The sequence below is a fragment of the Elephas maximus genome, chromosome 12 (genome assembly GCF_024166365.1).
Source record: "Elephas maximus indicus isolate mEleMax1 chromosome 12, mEleMax1 primary haplotype, whole genome shotgun sequence".
In the NCBI taxonomy this organism is placed as follows: domain Eukaryota; kingdom Metazoa; phylum Chordata; class Mammalia; order Proboscidea; family Elephantidae; genus Elephas; species Elephas maximus.
The window spans coordinates 69,116,629-69,141,138 of NC_064830.1; the positions used below are offsets into that span (position 1 = coordinate 69,116,629).

Below are 24,510 nucleotides of genomic sequence, written 5' to 3' on the forward strand. Positions count from 1 at the left end.
CCCTTAGGCCCTCTTGTAGCTTGATTTTGGCTTTTATTAGGTGATTTTTTTCTTTTTCTAACACACATGATTCAGAAATACATAAACCATGCTCAGATTAAAAACTGCCATCAAAACCTGTTGCTGCCAAGTCAATTCCTACTCATAGCGACCCTATAGGGCAGAGTAGAACTGCCCCATAGGGTTTCCAAGGAGTAGCTGGTGGATTCAAACTGCCGACCTTTTGGTTAGCCTAACTCTTAACCACTGCGCCACCAGGGCTCCAAAATTGCCGTCAGGGCACAATAAAGGCACCTAACAGTATTTGAACCATGACTACATGCTTCTTCTCACTCGATTCTGACCACCCTAATGCGTAATCCTTCCCACTTTACAGGTAAAGAGTCTTAGGTTCAAAATAAAATTCTCCCCTGTCCCACCCCCGAGCCTCTCAATACTCCTGGCACCCTGCACCCTGGCACTCTGCCCCTTCGTCCCAGCCGCAGACTAGAAGGTATATGGAAGGGAACAAGCCTGTTGGAGGGCACAGAGGAGGCCTTGGAGGCAATGGCTGTGGTCAGCGTGAGAGGTCAGGCACTTGGCACACTGCTCGACTTTGTTGGCTTCCTCGCTGTGTGCTCGCTATGTGAATGGTGCTCCCCTCTCCTCTGGCCACCCTCCCCACTTGCATTCCACCCACCTTTGGAATCATCCTGGCCCTAGCTGTGCCTCTCACTGCTCTGTGCTCTTGGGGAAAGGACTTACCATTTCTGGGCCTCCATTTCCTCCCTTCAGGAGGGAGTTGGACTTGGGAATATGGTTCTGCCAAGCTCTTGAAGTGTCTCAGCCTTGTGGGCCCCTCCTTTCACAGGAAGCAGAGCCTCAGTCGAGGAAGATCAAGATCACCTTGCAGTGTTTTCTCTTCCCATCCCGAGAAGACTTTGCTACAGATTCCTCATTTTTGTCAGGTGCTAAGGAGAAAACCAAAAACTCGTTGCCATCATGTCGATTCTGACTCATAGACCCTATAGGACAGAGTAGAACACCCCACAGAGTTTCCAAGGAGCACCTAGTGAATTCGAACTGCCAACCTTTTGGTTAACAGCCATAGCTCTTAACCACTATGCCACCAGGGTTTCAAAATTAGGGAAGCTGGCAGTTATCAACCAAGTCCTGGCCATTTGAGGGCTGATTTCTGCAGAGATTGTGATTTGTAGAACTGCCCTACAGGGTTTGCAAGGAGCGGCTGGCAGATTCAAACCGCTCACCTTTGGTTAGCAGCCAAACTCTTGAATACTTTGCCACCAGGCCTATCCTAAGGAGGGAGGGCAATAATATGAAAGAGACAAAATGGACCTTCCCATGAAAATTAAAGAACTGGTCGAGTTTGCTCCTGTCCCTGGGTTTTGTGGGCCACCCCACATTCTGGAGGAAGCAACGTTGAACTCTCTCTGCCATCTTTTTGGAAGGAGAGTGATTGGTGGTCAGATCATGGAGTTGGGTGATGCCTCAGGGAAGCAGAGGAGCCTTTCCTTCCCTAGAACCACTGACTGAGAGTTCACAAAGGGCCAGGAAGAAGAGGACAGATAGATGTTAGGAGGACATTGCCATCTCTGGAAAAGCAAATGCCAAAAAAACCTAGTTGAGGTTCTAAAAAAAAAAAAAAAAATTTTTTTTTTCTACTTACCATTTAATAAACCATAACACTTCAGAGTTAGACATTTAGCATCAAAACGGAATAGCAAATCCACAAAATAAATTTTCACTGCAATCAGATTTTTTGAGGAAGCTGCGTTTGTGGTTTGTGAGAGAGAAAGCACTGCCCAGTGCGGCCCTCAGGCCGTCCCTCACTGGTGTCATCTCTTTGGCATGGCTTCGCCTCTCAGTCGAAGCTGGAAGGAATTCAGTAAAGCAAGATATATTGTTATGGTTTATTACGTCAGCGTGTATGTGGGAGTTACTGAGAATCCAGACAATCAGCTCTTCAATGCTATCCTCCGCTATTTTGTCAAGGTTCTAAATGAAGCGTCACCTGGTACTCAAAGGGCCGTATTTCAGGAGTTCCCAGAAGTGCCACCTTCCCCCTCTTTTGGAGAATAACAGGAAGAGACGTGCTTCAAGCACAAACAATCCCTTCGGTTCTCAAAGCTTGAATCAAGCAGAATGTTTGTTTCTACGAGTGTATTTTTCAAGAGCCATGTTAGAAGCATTTGGAACTCATCGTTCGTGAGGTATCTTAGGTATCTAGTGCTGCTATAACAGAAATACCACAAGTGGATTGGCTTTAACAGCACAGCTTAAAAAAAAAAATTTTTTTTTTTTTTCCGGCTTAGGAGGTTAGAATTTAGAGTGCCGGCTCTAGGGGAAGGCTTTCTCTGTCTGTCAGCCCTGGGGGAAGGTCCTTGCCTCTTCAGCTTCTGTTTCCTGGTTTCTTGGCGATCTCCATGTGTTTTGGCATCTATCTCAGCCCATCTCTTCTTTGCTTGCTTTTTTAAATCTCTTTTGTATCTCGAAAGAGATTGAAGATAAAATAAAATATTATATATAGTAACCCTACTCTAATCCTTTCTCATTAATATTACAAAGACAACCCATTCCCAAAAGGAATTATAACCACAGGCATAAAACCAAAAACCCGTTGCCAATTCCATCTCATAGGTTAGGATTTACAACACATATTTTTTGGGGGACACAATTCAATCCAAATCATGAGGCCTGGGCCACTTTAGTAGCCCTACCAGGTCTCTGGTCTCCCCAGCTCCCAGCAGTGTTTACAGTGCCCATTCCCTCTTTTTTCTCCGACCCACCTGTCCCCCATCTTGTCTTTTGTCTTTAAAATGTTGTTAGTTGAGCTTTCATTGGAGAAAAACATGATTTTTTTTTTTGCCACCTAGTGATGATCTGCTTTCTTGGTTTCACTGTGTTCCCATCTTTCCCCCACTCTCCTGTAATGAAGGTTGGGCTTTGTCTAGTTCTGCTAAGGCCACACTCTCAGAGGCAGGGCGGAGTCTGTCTCCCTGCGTGTTTGTTGGATGGCCAGCCTGCCATTGTTCGAGGATGTGATTGTTGAGTCTGGCTGTACTTTTCTTTATATCTGGTTTCTCTTTCTTTGGTCTCTGTTTCTCTAAGTGTGGCATGTGTCTGTTACAGGGGTGGCCTCAGGTGGCACACAGACCTGGCACAAAATGGCAGGGAAATAACCACCTCATGCACTTTACTTCCTCCTCCGTTCTCTTTCCATCCCTTCTGGTTGCGTCCAGGAGAATGTCAGTTTGGGGTCAGCCTGTCCTCAATGCCTTGTATCTGCCAGTGTCCCCCTTTACCCAAGACAGACCAGGCCTCAGGCCATAGTGAGTACACAGGCACTCAGCAATTTTTGGCTGGAATGTAAAAACATTGTTTGATTTTCATTTTCTTTATATAATGACTGTCAATTATTGCAGCAATGCTGATGTCCTGTTTACAAGTAATGATAGAAAATGTACTTAAATTTGCTTTACAGAAAAGTGAGGTAAGTTATAGTACAGGCAGCACCCAGTTATGGCAGGAATCATGATAACAACTCGGGGCGAAAGGTGAGGAAGCTCTCGATGAGGCAGCTCTGCTGACATCTTGACCCTTTCTTTGTTTCAGGCATGGATCCGGAAAAATTAGAACGAATCCAGCTCCCGGTGCCAAATGCAGCTGAGAAGACCACTTATAACCATCTCCTGGCCGAAAGACTCATTAGGATAATGAATAACGCTGCCCAGCCAGGTGCCTGGGGGCGTGAAAGCCATTGGCTGGGGTGATGGGGTCAGAGGGACCAGGCCCACAGACTGGCCACCAGGACACTGGGCTCTGGACCTGGGCCCCCTGGGAATCCAGGCCGATTTCACTCACTTCTCTCCACCTCAGCCACTGCCACGAGACACCATGCCGTTTGTTACCAGTACCTTCCTGCTTGCTGCAGCCTGTGTCTCCCCTTCTCTTCTTGGTTCTTTTCTCCCTCCATACCAACCCTTCTTTTGCCATTTTTGCTGACATCTACCACCCTCTTCTCTAGGTGGCCCAAAGCCATATGAGGATGAACCAGGCTGAGAATTGGAGGGAGGGCAGGGGTTTGGATTGGGTGCTCCTGATAATAAAAGCCAGCCCCCAGTGTTACTGCTCTGTGCCCTTCGGGAGGAAGTTCTGAGGCTTTGGCCAACACCTCTCTGCAGCCAGGGGGAAGGGCTAGAAAGAGCAGGCAGAATGATCTAGCACGTGTTTCTCAACAAGGGGTGATCTTGCAATGTCAGAGGACGTTTTTGGCCATCGCTAGGAGAGGGGTGCTCCTGGCATGTAGTGGGCAGAGGCCAGGGATGCTGCTAAACATCCTGAAGTACACACGACAGGTGCCCCCAACAGAGAATGTTCTGGCCCTAAACGTCAACGGTGCTGAGGTTGAGAAATCCTGATCTCAAGGTGAATTCTTTGCAGTGAGGGCACAATCAGTCCCAACCACGGCACTGGCCTGGCAGAGAGAAGGACTACCAAGCTGTGCCATCAGGAGCATCCAGGATGTGGGCCCAGGTTGGGCTCAGGATGAGTGCAGGGGTGGGTTTTACAAGGCCATGGCTAGAGAAAATGTCAGAAGGCTAGGGTGTGGGTTCCAAGTGGTGGCCAGAGCGGAGGATGACTGTGCTGGGGCCCGAGTGGAAGGGCCTGGAGATGACGACAGTGCATTGGGTCAGTGGTCTTAAGGGCATCAACAGACATTTGAGTATTTACTCATTTGCCACACATTTATTGAGTGCCTCCTGCATGCCAGGCACTGCGTGTGAGTGATGAAGGGACAGGGAAATGTGGGACAGGTGTGGTTCCTGCCCTCAAGGAGCCTTAGCCGATAGTCTGTGAAGTCCCAGAGTCATCAACTTCCATGCAGAAATCGAGGTCGAGAGCTCAGAGGAGGTCAGGGCTGGAGCTGACAGTGGGTGGCATGAGCATGGGAGAAGAGAGAGGGGAGTCCAGGACTGAGCCCAGGCACTGCATATCTCAAGGTGGCCTTGAGGAGCTCCCAGAAAAGGAGTCAGAGGCAAGACCCACTAGGAATAGTAGTGGCGGGAGAGTGGGGCACAGGACAAATGGGGACTCAGTGAGTCCCATTTCTGCTGAGAGGTGCAGGAGGGTGTGGGGAGTGTATCCCTGCCCTCATTTGGCATCAGGACATGCCCCAGAAGTAAACTGTAGAGACCCATGGAGGGGTTTGCATGGGAAGTGATTGCACTTCCATCAGGCAGTCACAGATGCTTTTGTGAGAGGTACCAGATATGGGGGGTCTTGGTGTTCAGAACCCCTGCAGTCCACCCAGCCCATGTGAAAGACCTTGGGCAAGTCATTTCACTTGTCTAAATCGCAGTCCTTGAGGGAACATAGAGATAAAGCACCTGACTCATAGTAGGATAGCAGGCTGTGTTGGTCAAAACTTGGTTGCAGTTGACAGCAACCCAACTCTGACTGGCTTAAACAGTACAACAGAAATACACAGACATACTTGTTGACTTGGGTAACTGAAAAGTCTGTTGTTTCTGGCTTCAGGCACAGCTGTATCCAGGGCCTCTTTGGTCTCTGCAGCCTTCCAGATGAGCAGGATAACTGCCAGCAGCTCCAGCCATCCGTCTTCTCTGTCCAGCTTCTAAACTCACTATACAGGAGCCACTTAGGCTTGGGCAGTCTGGCTGGAAGGCAGGACTTGCAGCTCTAGCTGCAGAGCACTTTAGGAAAGATTAAAGCCACTGGCAAGGGAGGGGAGGTAGCTGGTGTGGATGCTTGTGCTCCTCGGGGTTCACCTCTAGACATGTCCTCGCCAGCCCAGCACAAGGATAGATTCTTTTGCCCAGTGATTCCAGCAAATTGTGGAACAAGCCTGACTGGCCCTGCCTCGCTCCCTTGCCCGTCCCCTACACAGTTAGTGCGACCAGGGGATTGGGACACCCTGACTGGCCTGGATGGGTGGAAGGGTTCAGCTCCAACCAGATCACATGACCAAATGGGACCAGTGGTTCTCCGAAGGAAAGTGGGGGTACTTTCCCTGAAAAGAGGAAAGAATGCTAGACAAGTGATAAAACCACAGATAGCGACTTTCTAGGCCTTCAGTTCTAATTATCAGTTGCCGTCGAGTCAGTCCTGACTCATGGTGACCCCGTGTGTGTCAGAGTAGATCTCAGCTCCACAGGGCTTGCAATGGCTGATTTTCAGAAATTGGTCGCTAGGCCTTTCTTCTGAGGCACCTCTGGGTGGACTCAAACTCCCAGTCTTTTGGTTAGCAGCTGAGCTCGTTAACCGTTTGCACCACCCAGGGTGTCAATTATAATCAATTATCGTCTTTTTCTTGTCTCCTCTCCCCCTGATAGGAGGACTTCAGGGAACTATTTGGTACAGGCAGTTTTGTTGGGGGGCTATGAATTGTAATTGATTGGGGAGGAGGGGCATGTGGGGGCTCCTTCTGTGTCTCCCCTGGATGTTGGGGGCGTGAGCAGTGGTAAGCCAGGAGACTGTTGAAGGGTGCACAGCAGGGGGCAGGCCTGAGGCTGACCACAGTGTGCTCTGCAGATGGGAAGATCCGGTTGGCGACACTGGAGCTGAGTTGCCTGCTCCTAAAGCAGCAAGTTCTGACCAGCAGCGGCTGCATCATCAAGGACGTGCATCTGGCCTGCCTGGAGGTGAGGCCTCTCCTTCCCGCTTCCGTGTGCACTGGCCCGGAGAGGTGCAGTAGGCCAGAAGGGCTACTGCTGGTGTCCAGATCATAGGCCCCTGTCTGTGGCATCCACAGCAGCAGCCAGCAGCAGCTGGGCCTGATGTCCACTCCAACCCCCTTGTTCAACTGGGAACTTCCTGCAGCTGAGATTTGCTTGACCCAAAACCAAACCCGTTGCCATCGAGTTGATTCTGACTCATAGCAACCCTATAAACCAAAAAAAACCATTGCTGTCGAGTTGATTCTGACCCATAGTGACCCTGTAGGACAAAGTCGAACTGCCCCATAGGGTTTCCAAGTAGCTGCTGGTAGATTCAAACTGCTGACCTTTTGGTTAGCAGCCATATCACTTAACCACTGCGCCACCAGGGCTCCAAGATGTACTTGAAGAGGCCGCTTAACTATTGAATTTTAGTGATTTTTCTATTACAGTTATTTGGCTTCTGCGTTTGACTCCAGGATTTTTCTTTTTGTATTACAAAAGTAATATAAGTATACACACACAGTTTGTGAAGTTTTCAATAGCTTTTCTTGTTTTCCCTTTTATTTTCCATATTTATTTTAGAAAATTTAGAAAATACAGAGGCAAAAAGTGTTGACTGTAGTTACCACTTTTGTGTGAGTCTTTATACTGTGTGTGTATATGTGTGCATGCATGTATATGTACATACACATGTATATCCATGTACACATATATACATGTATACATACAAATGAACTTTTTATAAAAATGGAGTGATAATGATTATATTTTGTAACCTATTTTTTCCGCATTTAACTGTATATTAACAACTCTCCATGCCATTAAATTGAATTGCTTGTTATTTCCCCACTTTCATTTGGAGGTCACTGCTTCTCCCCCTTTTTCTCTCTGGTAAGAACCATTTTACATATTAAGGATACTAGCCCAGCGTCTATTTTATATCCACTCAGACTTTAGACTTAGCAATTTACCCCACTCATTGGCTTTCACAACCTCCTTCACGCCTTTGTCCTCTTTTTAACAGGGCGCAAGAGAAGAAAGCGTTCACCTGGTGCGCCATTTTTATAAGGTAAATGGCAGAGCATCATTGTGTGTCTTACGTAAACAGGGTAGTGGTGTCTAGGCTTGTATACGTCAAGGTCATGGGTCTTGGGTTATTTTTTTAATTGAATAAAAATGCTCAGTTTCATAATCTCCAGAGCAGTGGTCTCTGAACTTTGCTGCCCATCTGTAAAATATTTTGAGTACACATCTCTTGTATATGATGGTTTGTTTATGAATTATACATGCACTTGTTTATGAATTTGTATATAAATTATGAATTGTAGACATATATACATGTGTGGATAAATTGTGGATGATGAACTTATATGTGAATATATGAAGTCTGTATGTTCTATACATGTGACTTATTTGTGAATTATATATGTATATGTATAAATTATGAGTTATATCATGTATATTATATACATAAGAAATATAGGCTTCTAAAGTATTTGTCATTAAGCTTAGTGAGATTTTATAAAGCACCAGCATGATATTCAATATCTGCAAAATTCATAGACATTTGTCTTCAGGTTCCAGATGATAAGTTTTGAAATATCTAATCATGGTGGTTTTCTTTGGCTCATATCTTAAGGCATAATATATTCTTAAGCAAGGCTCGTCATTTTTTAGCAATAGTGGATTAATCCATATTCTAAGTAGATGTATTAATTTTTACATCTCTTGGCCTATGTATCAGATACCATTGGTGGTGGTTTCCCCTCCAAATGTGGCTGGCAAAGGGGCCCTGAGAGGAGGAGGAAGCATGTCAGCTCTGCCCTTTTGTTGTTTGCCTGTGCTTTCGTTATCTGTACTCTGTTCAAATTGCCGTTTCTTTGTTGGAGTCTTTTTAAGCCACTTGTCCATTTTTGTCAGGGTTCCTTGAGATAAAACCAGGTCATATAATCTGGAAATCCACCTGCCAGGCTCCGATGGCCCCATCCAGCTGCAGCACAATGGACGTGCCCAGACAAGGGTGGCACCACTGCTGGCCCCATGCACTGGGAGGAAAGCCCAGTCTCCCCTTAGACTGGAAATCCCAGCTTCCCACCCCACCCCCCCGCCGTGGCCTCTAGTGAGGACAGACCTCCTTCAGCAAAGCTGAGAAGGAAGCAAAACCCTCATGGTTGCCTTTGCCATCTTTGGGCCTCTTTCTAGTATAGCTTTAAGTTTATTTCCCCACTAGAAAGCTCACAGTGGCTGCAACAATGGACTCAAACATAGCAATGATTGTGAGGTTGGCACAGGACCGGGCAGTGTTTCATTCTGTTGTACATGGCGTCACTATGAGTCAAAACTGACTTGGCAGCACCTAACAAGAACAACAGAAAGCTCTTGGATTGCAAAAAAATATAAAGATGTATAGACAAGCATTCTCCCAGAAGGTTTTTCTTTTTTATTAACAAATGGAGTGTTACATTTGAGTTTGGGCTTTCACCTAACTCGAATTTTTTTTTTCTATAAGGTTTATACTCCAAGTGGAATGTCTCAAAAACTGTTGGATGCTTTCAGGGGTTGTCATTGCCGTTGATGGTACCCATACCATGCAAGAATATTCAAGTTTACCCGTAGTTCTGACAACTGGAAAAGTATAAAAAGAACCTCTTCCCTTCTTTTTTGGCTCATTCAGAACTTACGGAGAGACAAGGACAGTTCTAACAGAGCATCACCATTCAGCTGAATCTCCCCTCCCATCCATAGCTCTGTTCCTGTGCGGTAGTGATCATAAAGGCAGTGAGTGTTAATGTTCATCCAACCCCGACTGAGTGGCGGGCTCCATGCTCCATACTTCAGGCATGTTAACATTTCTCGTCTTCTTCACAATGACCCAGACGGACATGGGCCCATCTTGCAGTGGAACAAAGAGAGGCTCCAAGAGGTAGAGCTTGGCTTTGGACCCTGGTGTACATGTCCAAGGAGTCTCCAGGTGGCACAAATGATAAAGCACTCAGCTACTAACCATAAAGGTTGGTGGTTCAAATCCACCAGAGGCACCTCAGCGAAAGGCCTGGCAATCTACTTCTGAAAAATCACTGCCATTGAAAACTCTATGGAGCACAGTTCTGCTCTGACACACCTGGAGTTGCCATGAGTTAGAATCTACTTGATGGCAACTTTTCTTGGTTTTTGGTTTTACATGTCTCGGAGCCAAGTTCTTATCCCCGACCCTGTTCTGAGGGGACCTCCTGGACAGAGTCATGGCCCTGAGGAACTACACAATCCTGAAGGGAGCACCTGTTAGGTGCTGTCAAGTTGCTTCTGACTCATAGTGACCCTGTGTACAACAGAAGGAAACCTTGCAGAGGTGTGGAGCCTTCTATTTTATTATGGCAACTTAACTGGGTTTCCCCATTTCTCCAACCATTCTGGACAAATTGATGTTGTTAACGCTTGAAATATTAACTTTGTCTACGTTTTAATTATATATGGTGTTATTTTTAATTAATTTCTTTGACCAAAGAAATTACATGTTTAAAGAAAAAATGGAGAAAAACATCCAGTGGTGCAATTTGATATTCCGTCTTTCATTTGAGCGTGTGTGTTTGTGTTCACGTGTGTGTCTTACTTCCTGGTGATTTACGAGAACTCGCTAATGAGAAACAGATGGCCCCAAAAGCCTCAAACTGGAGCTTATAATACTTTGTTGTTTGTCGGAGGGGAAAGGAATAATCTTTTTCCTCCTTTCTTTTTAGGGAGAAGAAATTTTTCTGGACATGTTTGAAGATGAGTACAGGAGCATGACGGTAAGAGACTGGCCAGAATGCCCATGGGTTGGGGTGTGCCTCTGGCCTGTGGCCTGCTGAGCCCACTCCGCCTAGATTTAGAGACTCTGTCTGACTTTGGGCTTTCTGACTGAGTGGCAAAGACTGATCGGCAAGTGCACTTGACGTGATGCCTTTCCATCTCCACCACTGTGGAGACTGCAGGTTAAGCCACCCCACCCAGGCTGGCCTGTGACATAAGATGGGTCAGAAAGATTCACTTTGATATGAATCATGTTTTTACAGGATTTTTTTTTTTTTTGCAATTAGGTTTTTTTTTTCTTTTTCCTGAAGCAGTTGATGATAAGCTCATGACTCTTCATTCCTAAATATGTCAGCATGTTTCTCTTAAGACCAAGGACATTCTCTTACATATCCTTAGGACAATTATCAAATCCAGGAAACGTCATTGGTACAATGCTCTTCTCTAATACACAGTGCATATTTAATTTTGCTCTTTGTCCCAGTACTGTCTTTTTTTTTAAAAATTGTGGTAAGTACACATGTCACAAAATATTTGCCATTTCAGCGTTTTTGACATGTACCATTTTAGTGACATTATCCATGTTCCTCATGTTGTCCAGCTATCAACACTGCCTGTTTCTGCTTTTTTCCATCACTTTTTTTTTATTGGGCTTTAAGTGAAAGGTTACAAACCGAGTCAGTCTCTCATACGAAAACTTATATACACTTTGCTATATACTCTAGTTGCTCTCCCTCTAATGAGGCAGTGCACTCTTTCCCTCCACTCTCTATTTTCCTATCCATTCAGCCAGCTTCTGGCCCCCTCTGCCCTCTCATCTCCTCTCCATACAGGAGCTGCCCACATAGTCTGATGTGTCTGTTTGATCCAAGAAGCTCACTCCTCACCTGTATCATTTTCTGTCCCATAGTCCAGTCCAGTCCCTGTCTGAAGAGTTGGTTTTTTTTCCATCACTCTTAGCAGACATTCGGGGAGGTTCTTTTTACTGAGGACTTACTCTGTGCCAACTGTGTGAAGTACATTGTATGTATTAAATCTCTTAATCCTCACGTCAACCCAAAGGGTATAGCTGCTGTTGTTTTACCTCTTTTGCCCATCAGAAAACTGAGTCAGAGAGTGCCCAGATCTGCCTGGTGAGTGGCAGAGCCGGGATTCCAAAGCCAAGCTGTTCTCTTCCCAATCCCTTGCCCCTCTCTATATGTCGTGCTGCCCCCCTCTTTTCCGCTTCACTGGAATGTTCCAGTGTGTGGCTTTTCCATGAATCTGCAGCACCAGCAGAGGGTCTTCCTTCCACCGTCCAGCAGGCCAAGTCATGGGAAACAATAGGTTTAGAAGTCGGCAGCTTTCTCTGTTTTGTTCATCTCTGCATCCCCAACACCTGCCGCTAAGGAGGCACTCAATCAGTAGATGATGAATGGTCCTTCTCGTGGATATTACTCACCCAAGAGTGAAGTGACAAGGGAAGTTTATAATAAACCTAAGTGTGTAAAGTGTCAGAAAGAAAAAGGCAGGCAGGGAGTGCTAAGTGGCTCCTTGGCTTCCCAGACTCTTCACTGGGGGTCTGTGGACACCTGGGCCTCACGGCATCCTTGCTCACAGCATGTGTGAGGCCTCTGTGGAGCCTTTGCAGGGGGCAAACATAAATTGGCATAATTCATCTCCAGGAATGCCCAAGGAGCCCCCAGCAGCCCGTGCCCAGGCCTCCTCATGGTGACGTGGGGCTGCATGAGTCCACCACTTGCCTCTCGTACGGCATCATCCTTTTGTATCCTCTGGCCCCTGACAATAGCGTCTCTTTCTTCAGACCATTGGTCAGAGTGAAGTGGACTGGGTGCTTAGTCACCGTTTTATCTCCCTTGGTAGCATCCCCTCCACAGTTTGGTTTCCTGTTGGGAATCGTAGAGCTTATCTGTTGCTTGACAGTGCAGAAAAGCTTGAGCTCTTAAACCCCTGCTCAGTCTCTGCTTTTGCTGCTTATTAACTGTGTGATCTTGGGTAGGCTGCTTCAATTCTGAGCCTTGTTTTTTTCATCTGTGAAATGCAGACCATTACATGTGGCTGCCCAGGCAGGGTATCACATACCCAGGGAGGAGCCTGCTGTAGAGCTTGTGCCCCACAAATGATCCTCTTCTCTCCCCTCTCCTGCCTAGGGAGCATCCAGGTTCTATTTGTTTGTCTGTTTGAGTCAAATGCTTATTGTGTGTCCTGTACAATGCTCTGCACTCTAGAGAAATGCAAAGGCAATACCTACAGGTCTGTATCTGAAAGTCAGTCCTCAGCACAGTCTTGAGGAAACGCACTGCTGAGTGAAATGAAGTAGGTACAGGCCCTTGGGTAGCTGCACTAAACCCAGGCCTTGACTTTTGCACTGATGGTCTCCCGTTTAATGCACAAAGTATGATGAGCCCGACAGCAGCAGGCCAGAAGGGGCTGCTCATTAAACAGGAGGCGCCGTTACTACACCTGTTACCATCGAGGCAGGCACAAGGCAGGCTCACCCTCCTAGGGGTAAGCCATCCTGGAGGGACCGGCCTCCTTAGTGACTCCCCCCAATCCCTGCTGGGGTGCAGGGGGGATGAGAGGGTGAGAAGGTAAAGCTGTTCACTGCAAGGAAGATAATTCTCCAGAGTGTCTAAGCTGTTGCTTCAGTTAAAGGAAAAATCCGCAACTTAGAAAAACAAACAGGGCACGTGGCTCACAGACCTGGCTGCCTCAAGGCGTCCCCTCAGTGTAAATCCAGGACTCACACAGCTAGGTTTACTGTGTGCTGGGGAAGGTGAGAGGCCTGTGTGCCCTTCCCCACCCCATCCTCCTCAGGTGAGTGCCCTTCTTTAAAGTTTTTCTTGCTGTCTTGTTCCTAGATGAAGCCCATGAATGTCGAGTACCTCATGATGGACGCCTCTATCCTGCTACCCCCGACAGGCACGCCGCTGACAGGCATTGACTTTGTAAAGCGCCTGCCCTGCGGCGATGTGGAGAAGACCCGGCGGGTGAGTGAGCTCTGCCTGTCCTTTCCCAGGAAGCTGTCCCCACAGTCATTCCCAGGGCAGGAGGAAAGGGTCCCTGACCAAGTCAGGAGCCACCTTCCAGCACAAGTTTAGATAACTTCCCAAAGAATGTTGCCTTTGCAACATGGGGCTTGGAATTCCATTTTCTTTGGCACTGGACATCAGCTGCAGGCAGGCTGCCTCTGGGTACAGAGCACAGCAGCACCCACCCCTGAGCCCTGAGAGGAAGCCAGGAGGCTGGGTTTCTGTAACATGTATGTGTGGAGGGGGCCGGGGGGCGGGAGCCCACTGAATACACCACAGGTGAGCTCAGTTCGATGTGCCGGGACCCCGGGAGATGCAATGTTAAGGTATCTGGCTGATCTCGGGTGAGGCCCACGCAGATGCGCCGGTGGTTCTGGCGCCTGCTAACGGACGTGTATGAGCAGCATAGTGTGGTTCTCAGAACTCTGCTGGAGCGTTGGCTACTGTTACCAGCACACTTTTTTTCTGAAGCAGGCGCTCTAGGAGGCAGCTCAGTAAGGCTGTTCATGGTATTTTATCACCCTTGTGAGATCACAGTTTCTTTGTTAGAAAGCACCAGAACCTTTTCCTAGAAAATCCTTCCCTGGAGACTGAATATTAATGGATAATTTAAAGGAGTTCATTGCACTCAGCTCCCGTCATCAGCTTGTGTGTTCCTCCGAGTTAAGCCAACTGCGATCAGAGCAGGAGAGGTGTTATACTTTTGTTTTTTGAAAAGCAGGAGTGGCATGCTGTGCCGGCCTCAGACAAAAGGATTCTGTGGCCTTCCTCCACCCTACCTGGCCGGCGACTCTGCCTCGGGGGCCTGGCGGGTGCCGAGGAAGTCAGACCCATGCATCTTATGTCAGTCCACATTCCCTGCTGTCTGAGCAAAACCACAAACCTCACCACAGGACGCACCCTGTCTAAGCCACTGACGCCTTCCTTCCATGTGCCCAGCCAGCTCTGCAGCCCCCGCTAGCTGGACGCATGGTGTCGTTTGTGGGTGGCAATGTTTGCCCTGGTTGTCCCTGGCTTCGGTGCCCACGGAGGACTGGTTCTGACAACTGTGTATCATGTCAGCAACTCTGTCTTGATGTTGCATGCTCACCCTGCACCTTGGCTGGCCCAAGAGATGCTGCTGCGTAAGGGTTCTCCTCAGTTATGGAGAGGTCACATGCCTGCCAGGCGGCAGCATCCCCACACCGGAGAGGCCCAGCCTTGGAGGCCCGCCTCGGCCCCTGAGCCAAAAGGTCCAGAGGCTGTGAGCATCAAGAGCTGCTGCTCTGGGCTACATTCTGCCTTCTTTTTGGTTCGTGGCTCCTTGGGTTTTCCTAACATTTACATATGCTTATGTCTTTTGTGACAGAGTGTTTCATTCATTATCAGTTTTTTACCTGGATTTCTTCATTTAATCCTTACAACCACCATAGAAGATTGGCACAGTTATCCCCATTTTACAGAGGAAGAAACTGAGGCACAGAGAGGTCAAGTGATTTGCTTAAGGTCACCCAGCTAGTAAGGAGCAAAGCCAGGATTCAATCCAGGCTGTATGCCTCCAGAGACTAAACTTTAAACCCCTCTGGCTGGATAGCAGGGATTCAGAAAGCACAGCCCAGTCCTCAAGGAACCACCGTGTGGAGGGCGAGGTCTGTGTGGTCGGGACATTACAAATCCTGCCTGGGGAGGCGTCAGAAGGGATGATTCTTAAGGCGGAAGATGGGGGTGGGCTGGGCAGCTGTGGGAGGCAAAGGCCCAGAGAGACGCAGCGTATTTTGCCACCTTCCAGGATTGATGGCCACTGGAGCCGAGTGAGGGAGGCTGAGTAGGAAGTGATGAGGCCAGAGAGCTGGCAGTGCAGGGTCCTGGGGGTCTTGGAGCCCAGGGAGGACCTTGGCTGTTGCCTGTGAGCTCACCTAATGACATCATGCCCTGCTTGGGGCTGTGGGGGGAAGGTAGTCCTGACCCACAGGAGAGAAATGGAGAAATCCAGGGCAGAGGCTGTCAGGTTCATGGCAGAGGAAGCTGGCCTGGGCTTTGGGATTCTGACTCCCCTCTGAGCCGCTATCTCTTCATCATAAAGCAGCATGTGCCGCTTTTCCAGAGTTGACTGTGGGGACTCAATGGAAAGCTTAACTGCAAAAGGCCACTGGCAGGTCCCTAATGACAGGTGTGCTCGTCTTCCTTCTGCCCCTTGCGCATTGTGAGCCCCCTGGATGCCAGTTTCCTGGGGTAGCAGCCCACCCTACCCCTTGTCCCATGTGGGATGCTTGGCCCATGTTGCTGACCGAAGCACCGACACAGCCCCTGAGAACACCAGGACTCCCCTGGGGTCTCTTGTTAGGCTTTTGTCTGCCTTACAAGTTCACAAAAGCAACTCTCAAATCACAGGACCCGTGGGTTTTGGAGCAAGGGAGAAGACAATCAAATGGTGTCAAATAGCAAAGGCACCCTCAAAGCAGAGTCATCCACCTTAGAAATGCTTGCTTTTGTGACTTTAAGAATCAATTTCTGAATGGGAATTTTGGCCGTTCACCTCAGTCTAGTTCTTGTGGCAAGGCAGGAATCATCCAGGAGCTTAGCTCCTCAAGCCCATTCCAGAAATCAGAACATAGCAGTGTGCTTTGAATTTGAGCTAAAGGAAGTATATGGTTTAGCAAGCAATTGAGGGCTTGTGTGGTTTGTTTCAAGAGTTTTGCTTGTATCCAAAGAACATTCCACTTCATCCTTTTGGATTCGGAGGTCATTGCTTTTTTCTTTGGGGTTGTTTTTTTCCACCCCTGCCAAGTAGATATAACTTTTAGGAGGCTGACTCTTTTCAAAAACCCCATGCTTTATATTCCTTAAGGACTTGTCAAAGGAGTTCAAACAACCCTTACTAGTAAATCACTCCTAACTTGGATATTCATTCATATATTCATCAAAGAGCTGCCCGATTCCTGTAATCTGCCAGGCACTGTGCTATGCCCAGGAGCGTAGAATAGAAGCAGGCAGAAAGTTCCTGCCTTCTGCACACCTAAGATGACATTGGGGGAGACAAAAAATAAGTGAACATACAGCAGGTTTGATACCAGACTGTAGTAGAAGCTACAAAGGAAAGAAAGGGCAGGGGGACAAGGAGGTGGCAGTGCTTTAGACAGCCATACCAAACACATTGCCATCGAGTTGATCCTGACTCATGGCAACCCCCAAGTTACAGAGTAGAACTGCCCCATAGGGTTTTCTTGGCTGTAATCTTTACGGAATCAGATTGCCAGGCCTTTCTTCCATGGCACCATTGGTTGTGTTTGAACCACCAATTTTTAGGTTAGTAATCAAGAGCAAACTCTTTGCACTACCCAGGGACCTGTGCTTTAGATGGAGTGGTCAGGAAAAGCTAGTGTGTGAAGGTGACATTCATGCTGACGCCTGAAGAATGAGGAGTTAAAGGAGGAGCTTTCTAGACAGAGAGAACAGATGCTTTCCAGACAGACAGAAGTGCAAAGACCGAGGTGAGAAAGAGTCTGGCTATTCAAGGAGCAGGGCGCCTGGAGTGGAGCGAGGGAGCGGGGAGGAAAGCTGGCGGGGAAGAAGCCAGAGAGGAGGGTGGCTGGGCATTGCAGCCAGAGGGAGGCTGGGACAGTGAAGTAGTGAGTGCTTTTGGCCTTGCGTTTTGTGAGTTACACTGTTTATTCTTTCAATGGACATACTTGTCAAGCAGTTTCTAGGGGCACAGTGCAAGGATAGAGGAGTGAGTAAGACCAAAATAGCAAGACTGGCTCCCAGCTATACCAGCTGAGAAGGGAAACTCACATTGAAATGAAGGGCCCTGGAGCTGTGGGAAGAAGGCCTGGTGGTGCAGTGGTTAACTGCTCAGCTACTAACCAAAAGGTTGACGGTGCAAACCCACAAGCCACTTCGAGGGGGAAAGATGTGACAGTCTGCTTCGGTGAAGATTTACAGCCTTGGAAACCCTGTGGGACAGTTCTGCTCTGTCCTACAGGGTCTCTATGAGTTGAAATCGACTTGACGGCAGCGGGTTAACAGGGAGCTGTTGGGGTCCGATAATATTCCAGCAGAACTGCAGACTTCGGCTGGACCCATCCATATGTCAGGGCAGTTGAGAAAATCGGTTACAAAAGAACGCTGGCTCATGAGTCAGACCAACCTCAGGTCAAGTCCCAGCTAGCTGTACGAGCAAGGTGCCCGCCTCCTGAGCCTCTGGTTCCCCGTGTGCCACCTCACAGCTGTTACCCCGAGCAGATGAGGAGGGTGGCTGCAAAGTGACGAGCCCACCGCCTGACAGAGAGCGAGCACTCAGGAAACGCTGGCAGCGCAGTGGTGGAACATTCTAGCATCTTAGGTGGGAAATAAGTGGGATCGTAAGTGAGCTAAATCCACCCACGTTTAATGCTGTAGAGATTTAGGGACAGGGTTTTTTTGGTGAAGGTCAAATCTCAAACCAGCCACCTTTATCTAGTGACCTTGGAAGCCATTATGAAATCGCTGTATTTGCATTTGGTTTTATTTGTCCCTGCATTCTGTTGCCTGGTTCCCTTGTAAAACCGTAATTAGCTTTTGTGTTTATCTCTATTGACCTGGAGGAAATAGGATATTTTGCTTTACTCTTTGGATGTGTATTATGCATAAGAGAAAATAAAATTGTACCTCATAAAGTTTTGAAAGTAAAGGAAGAATTATTCCCTGTGATTTCATCACCTTATACAAACACCTAGGCATTTTTGGTGTCTCTCTCAATCTTTGTAACCACACCTCCTGGTTTCAGAGTGTCCCGTGGTCCTGTCCTCCTCCAGCGCCACCCCCACTTTTCTCTCTTTTCATTGTAGAGTAAGAATTTTCCCATGTTGTGGTAGTTTTAATAACTGATTTTTTTTTCTGAGTAAAAGTTTATTTGTGACTTTTGCCATAATTTATGTAACCATTTTCCTGCTTGTAGACATTTCAGTTACTTCCAATATTACGTGATTTTCAACTAAACTATAATGAAGAGCTTTGTGAATTCAGCGTTTTCTTTCTTTTGGATTATTTCTTTAGAATAAGTTCCCAGAAGCGGAATTTCTTGTTCAAAGGGTACGAATGTTTTCTTGTGACTCTCTGCATATCGCCACATTGCTTTCCCAATGGGTTGTGCTCATTTTAAACTGCTTCAGCACCCTTTTAAGAATGACTGACTTTCACAGCCATTTCCATGGGCTTGGTGGGCTTCTAACCTACGTGGCTGTCACCCAAACTAAGCAGCTTGCAAAATAAATGCAGCAAGGGAAGTGGGAACAAGGGCGAGAATGGAGCATTTGTCCCAGGCGAGCCCCAGGGCTTTGTACATTATCTGTGTCATCTTGGTGCACCTTCGTGGTGCCTCCATGAGCAGGGGTGGTGGGTACCCCACATCCAGTCCGTAGGGCCTGGACTTGGGGAATTTGACTGAGCTAAGGTCTGTCTGATGCCGAAGCTCTTCTCCTGCCCAACTCACTGGGCTGTTTCCCTGGGGACTGTCCTTGCCAGTGTTTGCTCTCAGACACCTGGACACAAAGAAACTGCGGGAGTCTCTTCTGCATGTTTGAGATTGGCACCATCACCTCTTTCACAATCTAATCTGTTAATTCTTCCAGGTCAGTCTCCTTAGTATTCTATGGAAGAATAATCATCTGTTTTTTTTTTTCTTTTTAGTAATACTTTTAAATTTGCATCTTCTTTTAGCAAAGAAAGGTCCCTGGGTGGCACAAATGGTTTGCATTGACTGCTAACCTAAAAGAGGAGCCCTGGTGACACGGTGGTTAAAACAACCTTTTGGTTAATAGCTGAGCACTTAACCACCACACCATCAGGGCTCCTAAAATAGAATATAAAATCCGTCAAATCCAATCCTCAATACTGTTCCTGGTTCCTGCCTCCACTCCGCAGAGAAGGCTGGGGCACAGAACCCCATGCCTGGGACTGTGAGGTGGGCAGACCCCACTGGACAAAGGCTGGGCTTCCACGGGGATCTCTCATGCCCTGGAAGGCACATTGACTAGCCATGCAACTCTGCAAATCCCTTCTCTCAGGACTCATAAGAGAAAGCCAAAAAACAAGCGTGAGGGTTATAAAAGTCATCCAGCACCCTCTAAAACCATAACCATACCCTCTGATTACCCTCTGCATGCCAGGTACCGTGCCAGGGGCTGTGCAGGCGTCATCTGTTTTAAGCCTATGGAGTTTCCATTGTACAGAAGGAAAACTCAAGCCCGAGGTGTCAGGCAACCTGCCCACAGTCACTCAGTTACTAACTGGATTCCAAACTCTGAGTTCTTCCAACCCCACTCCTTTGCCTTGGAAAATGTAAGGCTTAGATCCCAGGGTTATATCGAGTGCTTTTGTTTTCTTTGCCAAAAACCACAATCTGTTGCCATAAAGTCAATCCTGACTCATGGCACCCCCATGTGTTGCAGAGTAGAACTGTGCTCCATAGGGTTTTCTTGTCTGCAGTCTTTATGGAAGCAGATCGCTCGGACTTTCTTGCACAGTGCCACTGTGTGGGTTAACACCCCCGACCTTTAGGTTAGTTTTTAAACAAAAGCAAAAACCACTGTCATCGAGTCAATTCCAACTCATGGTGATCCTGTAGGACGGAGTAGAACAGCCCCACAGAGTTTCGAAGGCTGTGATCTTTATAGAAGCAGGCTGCCACATCTTTTTCCTGAGGAGCTGCTGGTGGGTTTGAACGGATACTAGTGCCACCATCATCATATAAAAGCTGACCTTTCTGTGGTGCTTTGTAGTTTACAGAGGGAAATACATGACCTCAGAATAGGTCCAGGCGGTAGGATTGCTCTTCCAGTCTTCCATATAAGGAGATGAAGTAATTGGTCCCAGGTCTCCTGCTGGTCCTGGGCTGAGGTGGGTTAGGGCTAGATCTGCCAGTCAGCCTTTGTGTTGCCTGAGCCATCAGGAGCAGTGCCAGCCCAGCTCTGTGCAGGCACTGATTTGTCCCCCGTCCTATTTCGGGAGGAACCTTGCTGTGTTAAGCCAGCGTCCCCTTGCAGTGGGACAGGCTGTAGGCCTCGGTGCTGTGAACAAAAAGGTGTGAAAGTGCTGGCAACCGCCCTTGTGTGGCTCGCCAGTGACGACAGTGGTTTGTCCGCTGCCCCTCCAGCGATATCACAGAACCTCCCAGCAGCCCTGCAAGGTAGGGATGACCATCCTCATTTCACAGATGAGGAAATGAAGCCCATGGAGGGCAGCTGACCTGCCCAGCATCATGGGGCTGGTCATCGGATACAGACCTATCTGTCTAGCTCCACACTGTCTCCCTCAGCACTCTGTCCTCAGACAGGCCCATCAGCTAGAAGCCAGGGAAGGACCTGGAGGTGACCATTCATGGTGACTGCCCCCCTGCTTACTGTCTTCTCATTGGTGTGCCAGCCAGCCCCAACCAGGATTCAGGGGAGGGTGCCCTCAGATCAAGCTGCCACCCACCTCCCCACCCTGGAGGTGAAGGCTGCTTTTGCACAAACTGCTGGCGTTGGGGTCTGGGGTGCTGCTGCTTTCTGCTCTCTGGGAATGCCTCGTGGCCACCCTGGACCCTGAGCAGATACCTCTTCTGTGGCCGGGAGATGCAGGGAAGCCTGGGTTACACCTGCCAGGCGCCAGACCCTCAGCCTCTGTCATCCACGGCACACTCACTGTAAGGCCGAGGTGTGGAAGCTCCAAGAGGGGAAGGGACGTGTCCTTCTGGTCTTGCTGGCTCCAAAGCAACACGCACGCACGCACGCACGCACGCACACACGCACACACACGTTGACCCCCTCCAGATTCCATGCTGGGTTAGTTTGAAAAGGCCTGGTTTCCATCCTCACTAGAAGCACTTCACGTCTGTAGTCTTGGCTGCCTTGTCTATGAAATGTGGCTGAGGCTTCCAGGACAGGGGTGTAATGAAGGTCGCAGGACACTTGGAAAGGGCTGACAGACGACAGATGACCCAAACCTGAGCCCGTGGTAGCTGAGAACAGGCTGCTGCCCTCTGATCTTTGGCCTGGCTCTGAGAACGCCAGTACCATGCTACTGGGAAAGGTGGGCTTTTTTGGTTTTGCTTCTCTCTCTTTTAAATCAAGAGTCACTGTGTGATTTCCTGCTGGGGGGGCATCTCCCTGACGCAGCTGTGCAGTTTCATTCTTCTCTGCTCTCTGACCTGTTTGTCCAGGCCATCCGGGTGTTCTTCATGCTCCGTGCCCTGTCACTGCAGCTGCGAGGTGAGCCCGAGACCCAGTTGCCACTCACGAGGGAGGAGGACCTGATCAAAACCGATGATGTCCTGGATCTGAGTGAGTGGACTGTCCCACGCTGAGGCAGGGGGCTGGGAACACCAACCCACTGACTTACGTGCCACTGTGGGGGTCAGCATATGACATACGTTTTGTTCTGTGGCCCATCTGTGACCGTCTGTGAAACTTTTGAAGAAAGGACCCCAGATTCTGGGTACCTGAGGCACATCTGGGGCTCTGCTTTCTGCAGCTGTGCTGGTGGTTTGTTCAGAAGTCTGTGGAGGGTGAGTGGGGTCTCAAGTACAGGTAGGCAAAGTGCCAGTGCCAGGATCCCTGCCCTCCACATACCCATAATAGCACCAGTTTTACTGGTTTGGTGTATTGGAGATTTTCTGTATGGTTCCAATGATAAAAGGATTCTGCTGATAAAAAGAAAAGCTTATGAAGCAAATCACTGATGTTTAGATAACTATGAGGGCTTTGGAGTCCCATGTGCTCAGCTACTTATTCAACCACTCATGCCTCAGTGTTCTCATCTGTAGCATGGGATGGAATTTAAAGGAGGCAACAGATGTAAAGCCTACTCCCTGGTGCCTGTCACCTCTTTTGTATCTGTCTAGTTTCTCTTTCCTCCATTTGCTATGGGCTGTGTGCGCACTCATGAGCAAAATGGTTTTCTGTCTCTCAAAGGCACATGGTATGTTCAGACTCATTGGTCCTAAGAGATAGAAAATGCAACTTAGGCTGGCTTAAGGAAAAAGAAAGGGGAATTGGGTGATGCCACTGGAAACTCTGGAAGTAGTCCACCTTCAGGCGTGGCTGGATCTGGGTCCTCAAGCAGTGTCACCAGGAAGCTGCCATATTCCACCTCTCAGCTCTGCATTCCTCTGTCCCAACTTCATCCTCAGGAGGGCTCTCCCAGGTAGCAACAAGGATTCTCCCATCAGCAGCTCCAAGATTTGCTAGGCCCACTAAATAGCCCTGACAGAAAGAGAGCTTCTCTTTCCTTGTAACTTATGTAAAAGTCCAGGGTAGGACTCTCATTGGACTCGCTTGACACTGGAGAATCCCTGAAGCAGGAAGTGGTCAAAAGGAATGTGATTCACTGATTGGCTAGGCCGGGGTCACATGTCCAGTCCTGGAGCTGGGAGGTGGGGCCAGTTATTTCTGAACCACATCACCCAAGAGTGAGGAAGGAGGAGGCCCTCAGAGGAAAATCCTAGAGAAGGATTGCACGCTGGGGAGACAGAAACAACAGATAGACACTCTTTGTATAAGATGAGGACAGGGTCATTGTCGTCATCATTGTTGTTGTTTTAATCAGCTTTTTTGTGGTACAATTTACATACAGTAAAATTCACCAAGTTTTAATGTACAGTTCAACGAATTTTGACAAAACAGCTCAGTTGCCTAACCAGCAATCGTGATAGAAAACATTGAGGATCAGCTCTCAAGCCAGTCATCCCTGTATTACCTGCTCTCTATTACCTTGAGCAAATGACTTAAACCTCCCCAGCCATCCTGTCCTCACCTGTGAAATGGGAATGATTTTTCTCATATTACGAGGCTGTTTTGAGGATTGAGTGAAATATATGACCAACCGGTAAAAAAAAAAAAAAAACATTGATGTCAAGTTGATTCTGACTCATGATGAATAAAGCTGCTCCGTGAAGTTTTCTTGTCTGCAGTATTTACGGGAGCAGTTCTCCAGGCCTTTCTTCAGTGGAGCCACTAGGTGGTTTGAATTGTTAGCCTTTAGGTTAGCAGCAGATCACGAACTGCCTGTGCGACCCAGGCTCCATGACCAAGCATGTAACTCCTCAGCACACTGTAGTCAATATTTAAAAAAAAAAAAGTTGCCACTGAGTCGACTAACTCATGGTGACCCAATGTATGTCAGAGTAGAACTGTGCTCTGCAGGGTTTTCAATGGCTGTGATCTTTCTGAAGTAGATCACCAGGGCCTTTCTTTCAAGGTGCCTCTAGATAGACTCACTCCTCCAACCTTTTGGTTAGCAGCTGAACGTGTTCACCATTTGTTGCACCACCCAGGGACTCACCTGCTAATTAAATAAGGTGATGCGTATAAAGAGCATAGCACCCTGCCTGACTTGTAGAAGATCCTCAGTCAATGATTATCATGAGCGGTACCTGGTTGTCTAGCTTCCTTTTGTTGCCTTCTTCCTGCCCTTCTCCTTTCCCTTTCTTGGGAGAACAAGAAGCTATTTCCTCTCTGTGCTCTATGCCCGTCTGCTTTGGCCCTTTCACCCTTGAGGGATGGGATTTCTGCAAGGGTTTAAATGGCCCGAGTTGGTTGGGGAGAACCATAAAGCTGTCTTTCAGAGAAAGACAGGGAAACAGCTTGCTTTAAGGGAAGCCACTCCATCAGGACGTCAACAATGTTTGCATCCGTGAAATGGAATTGAATTTCATGCTGGGAATTCACATTCCTGCCCTCCTCCACCTAGGAATGGCCTACTGGAATAAAGGTTAAAAGTGTTTCACTTATCAATTTTAATTGATTAGATTGCTAGTTGAGATCACTTAACTGAGCCTTTTTGTGTAGTTGGCCATTAAGAAAGTAATGGCTGTCTGTCTTTACCCAGCCTGATTAAAAACTATGTCTTTTGCTAAAGAAGGCGACACCAGAAAAACACTAGGAATTATGGACCTTAGAAGTACATGGTACTAGAATAAGTTGTGCCTGTATCCATGTTGGTTAGTTTTGATTTTTTTTTTTTTTTAAGTGATTGTTTTTAAATGCTGGAACTTCCCACCTCCCATTGGGGAA

At 47.9% G+C, this 24,510-nt stretch overlaps 1 protein-coding gene across 4 annotated transcripts in view; it reads left to right on the forward strand.

Annotated features, from left to right (window-relative positions):
* CLEC16A (C-type lectin domain containing 16A) overlaps positions 1–24,510 on the forward strand; it is a 241,915-nt gene that overhangs the window by 111,798 nt on the left and 105,607 nt on the right. For all 4 annotated transcript variants that reach the window (XM_049904932.1, XM_049904933.1, XM_049904934.1 and 1 more), the window contains exons 13-18: positions 3,613–3,735; positions 6,553–6,662; positions 7,705–7,749; positions 10,418–10,468; positions 13,331–13,459; positions 21,660–21,780. In XM_049904932.1, the coding sequence (XP_049760889.1) occupies positions 3,613–3,735; positions 6,553–6,662; positions 7,705–7,749; positions 10,418–10,468; positions 13,331–13,459; positions 21,660–21,780 (579 nt within the window). The remainder of the gene's footprint in view (positions 1–3,612; positions 3,736–6,552; positions 6,663–7,704; positions 7,750–10,417; positions 10,469–13,330; positions 13,460–21,659; positions 21,781–24,510) is intronic.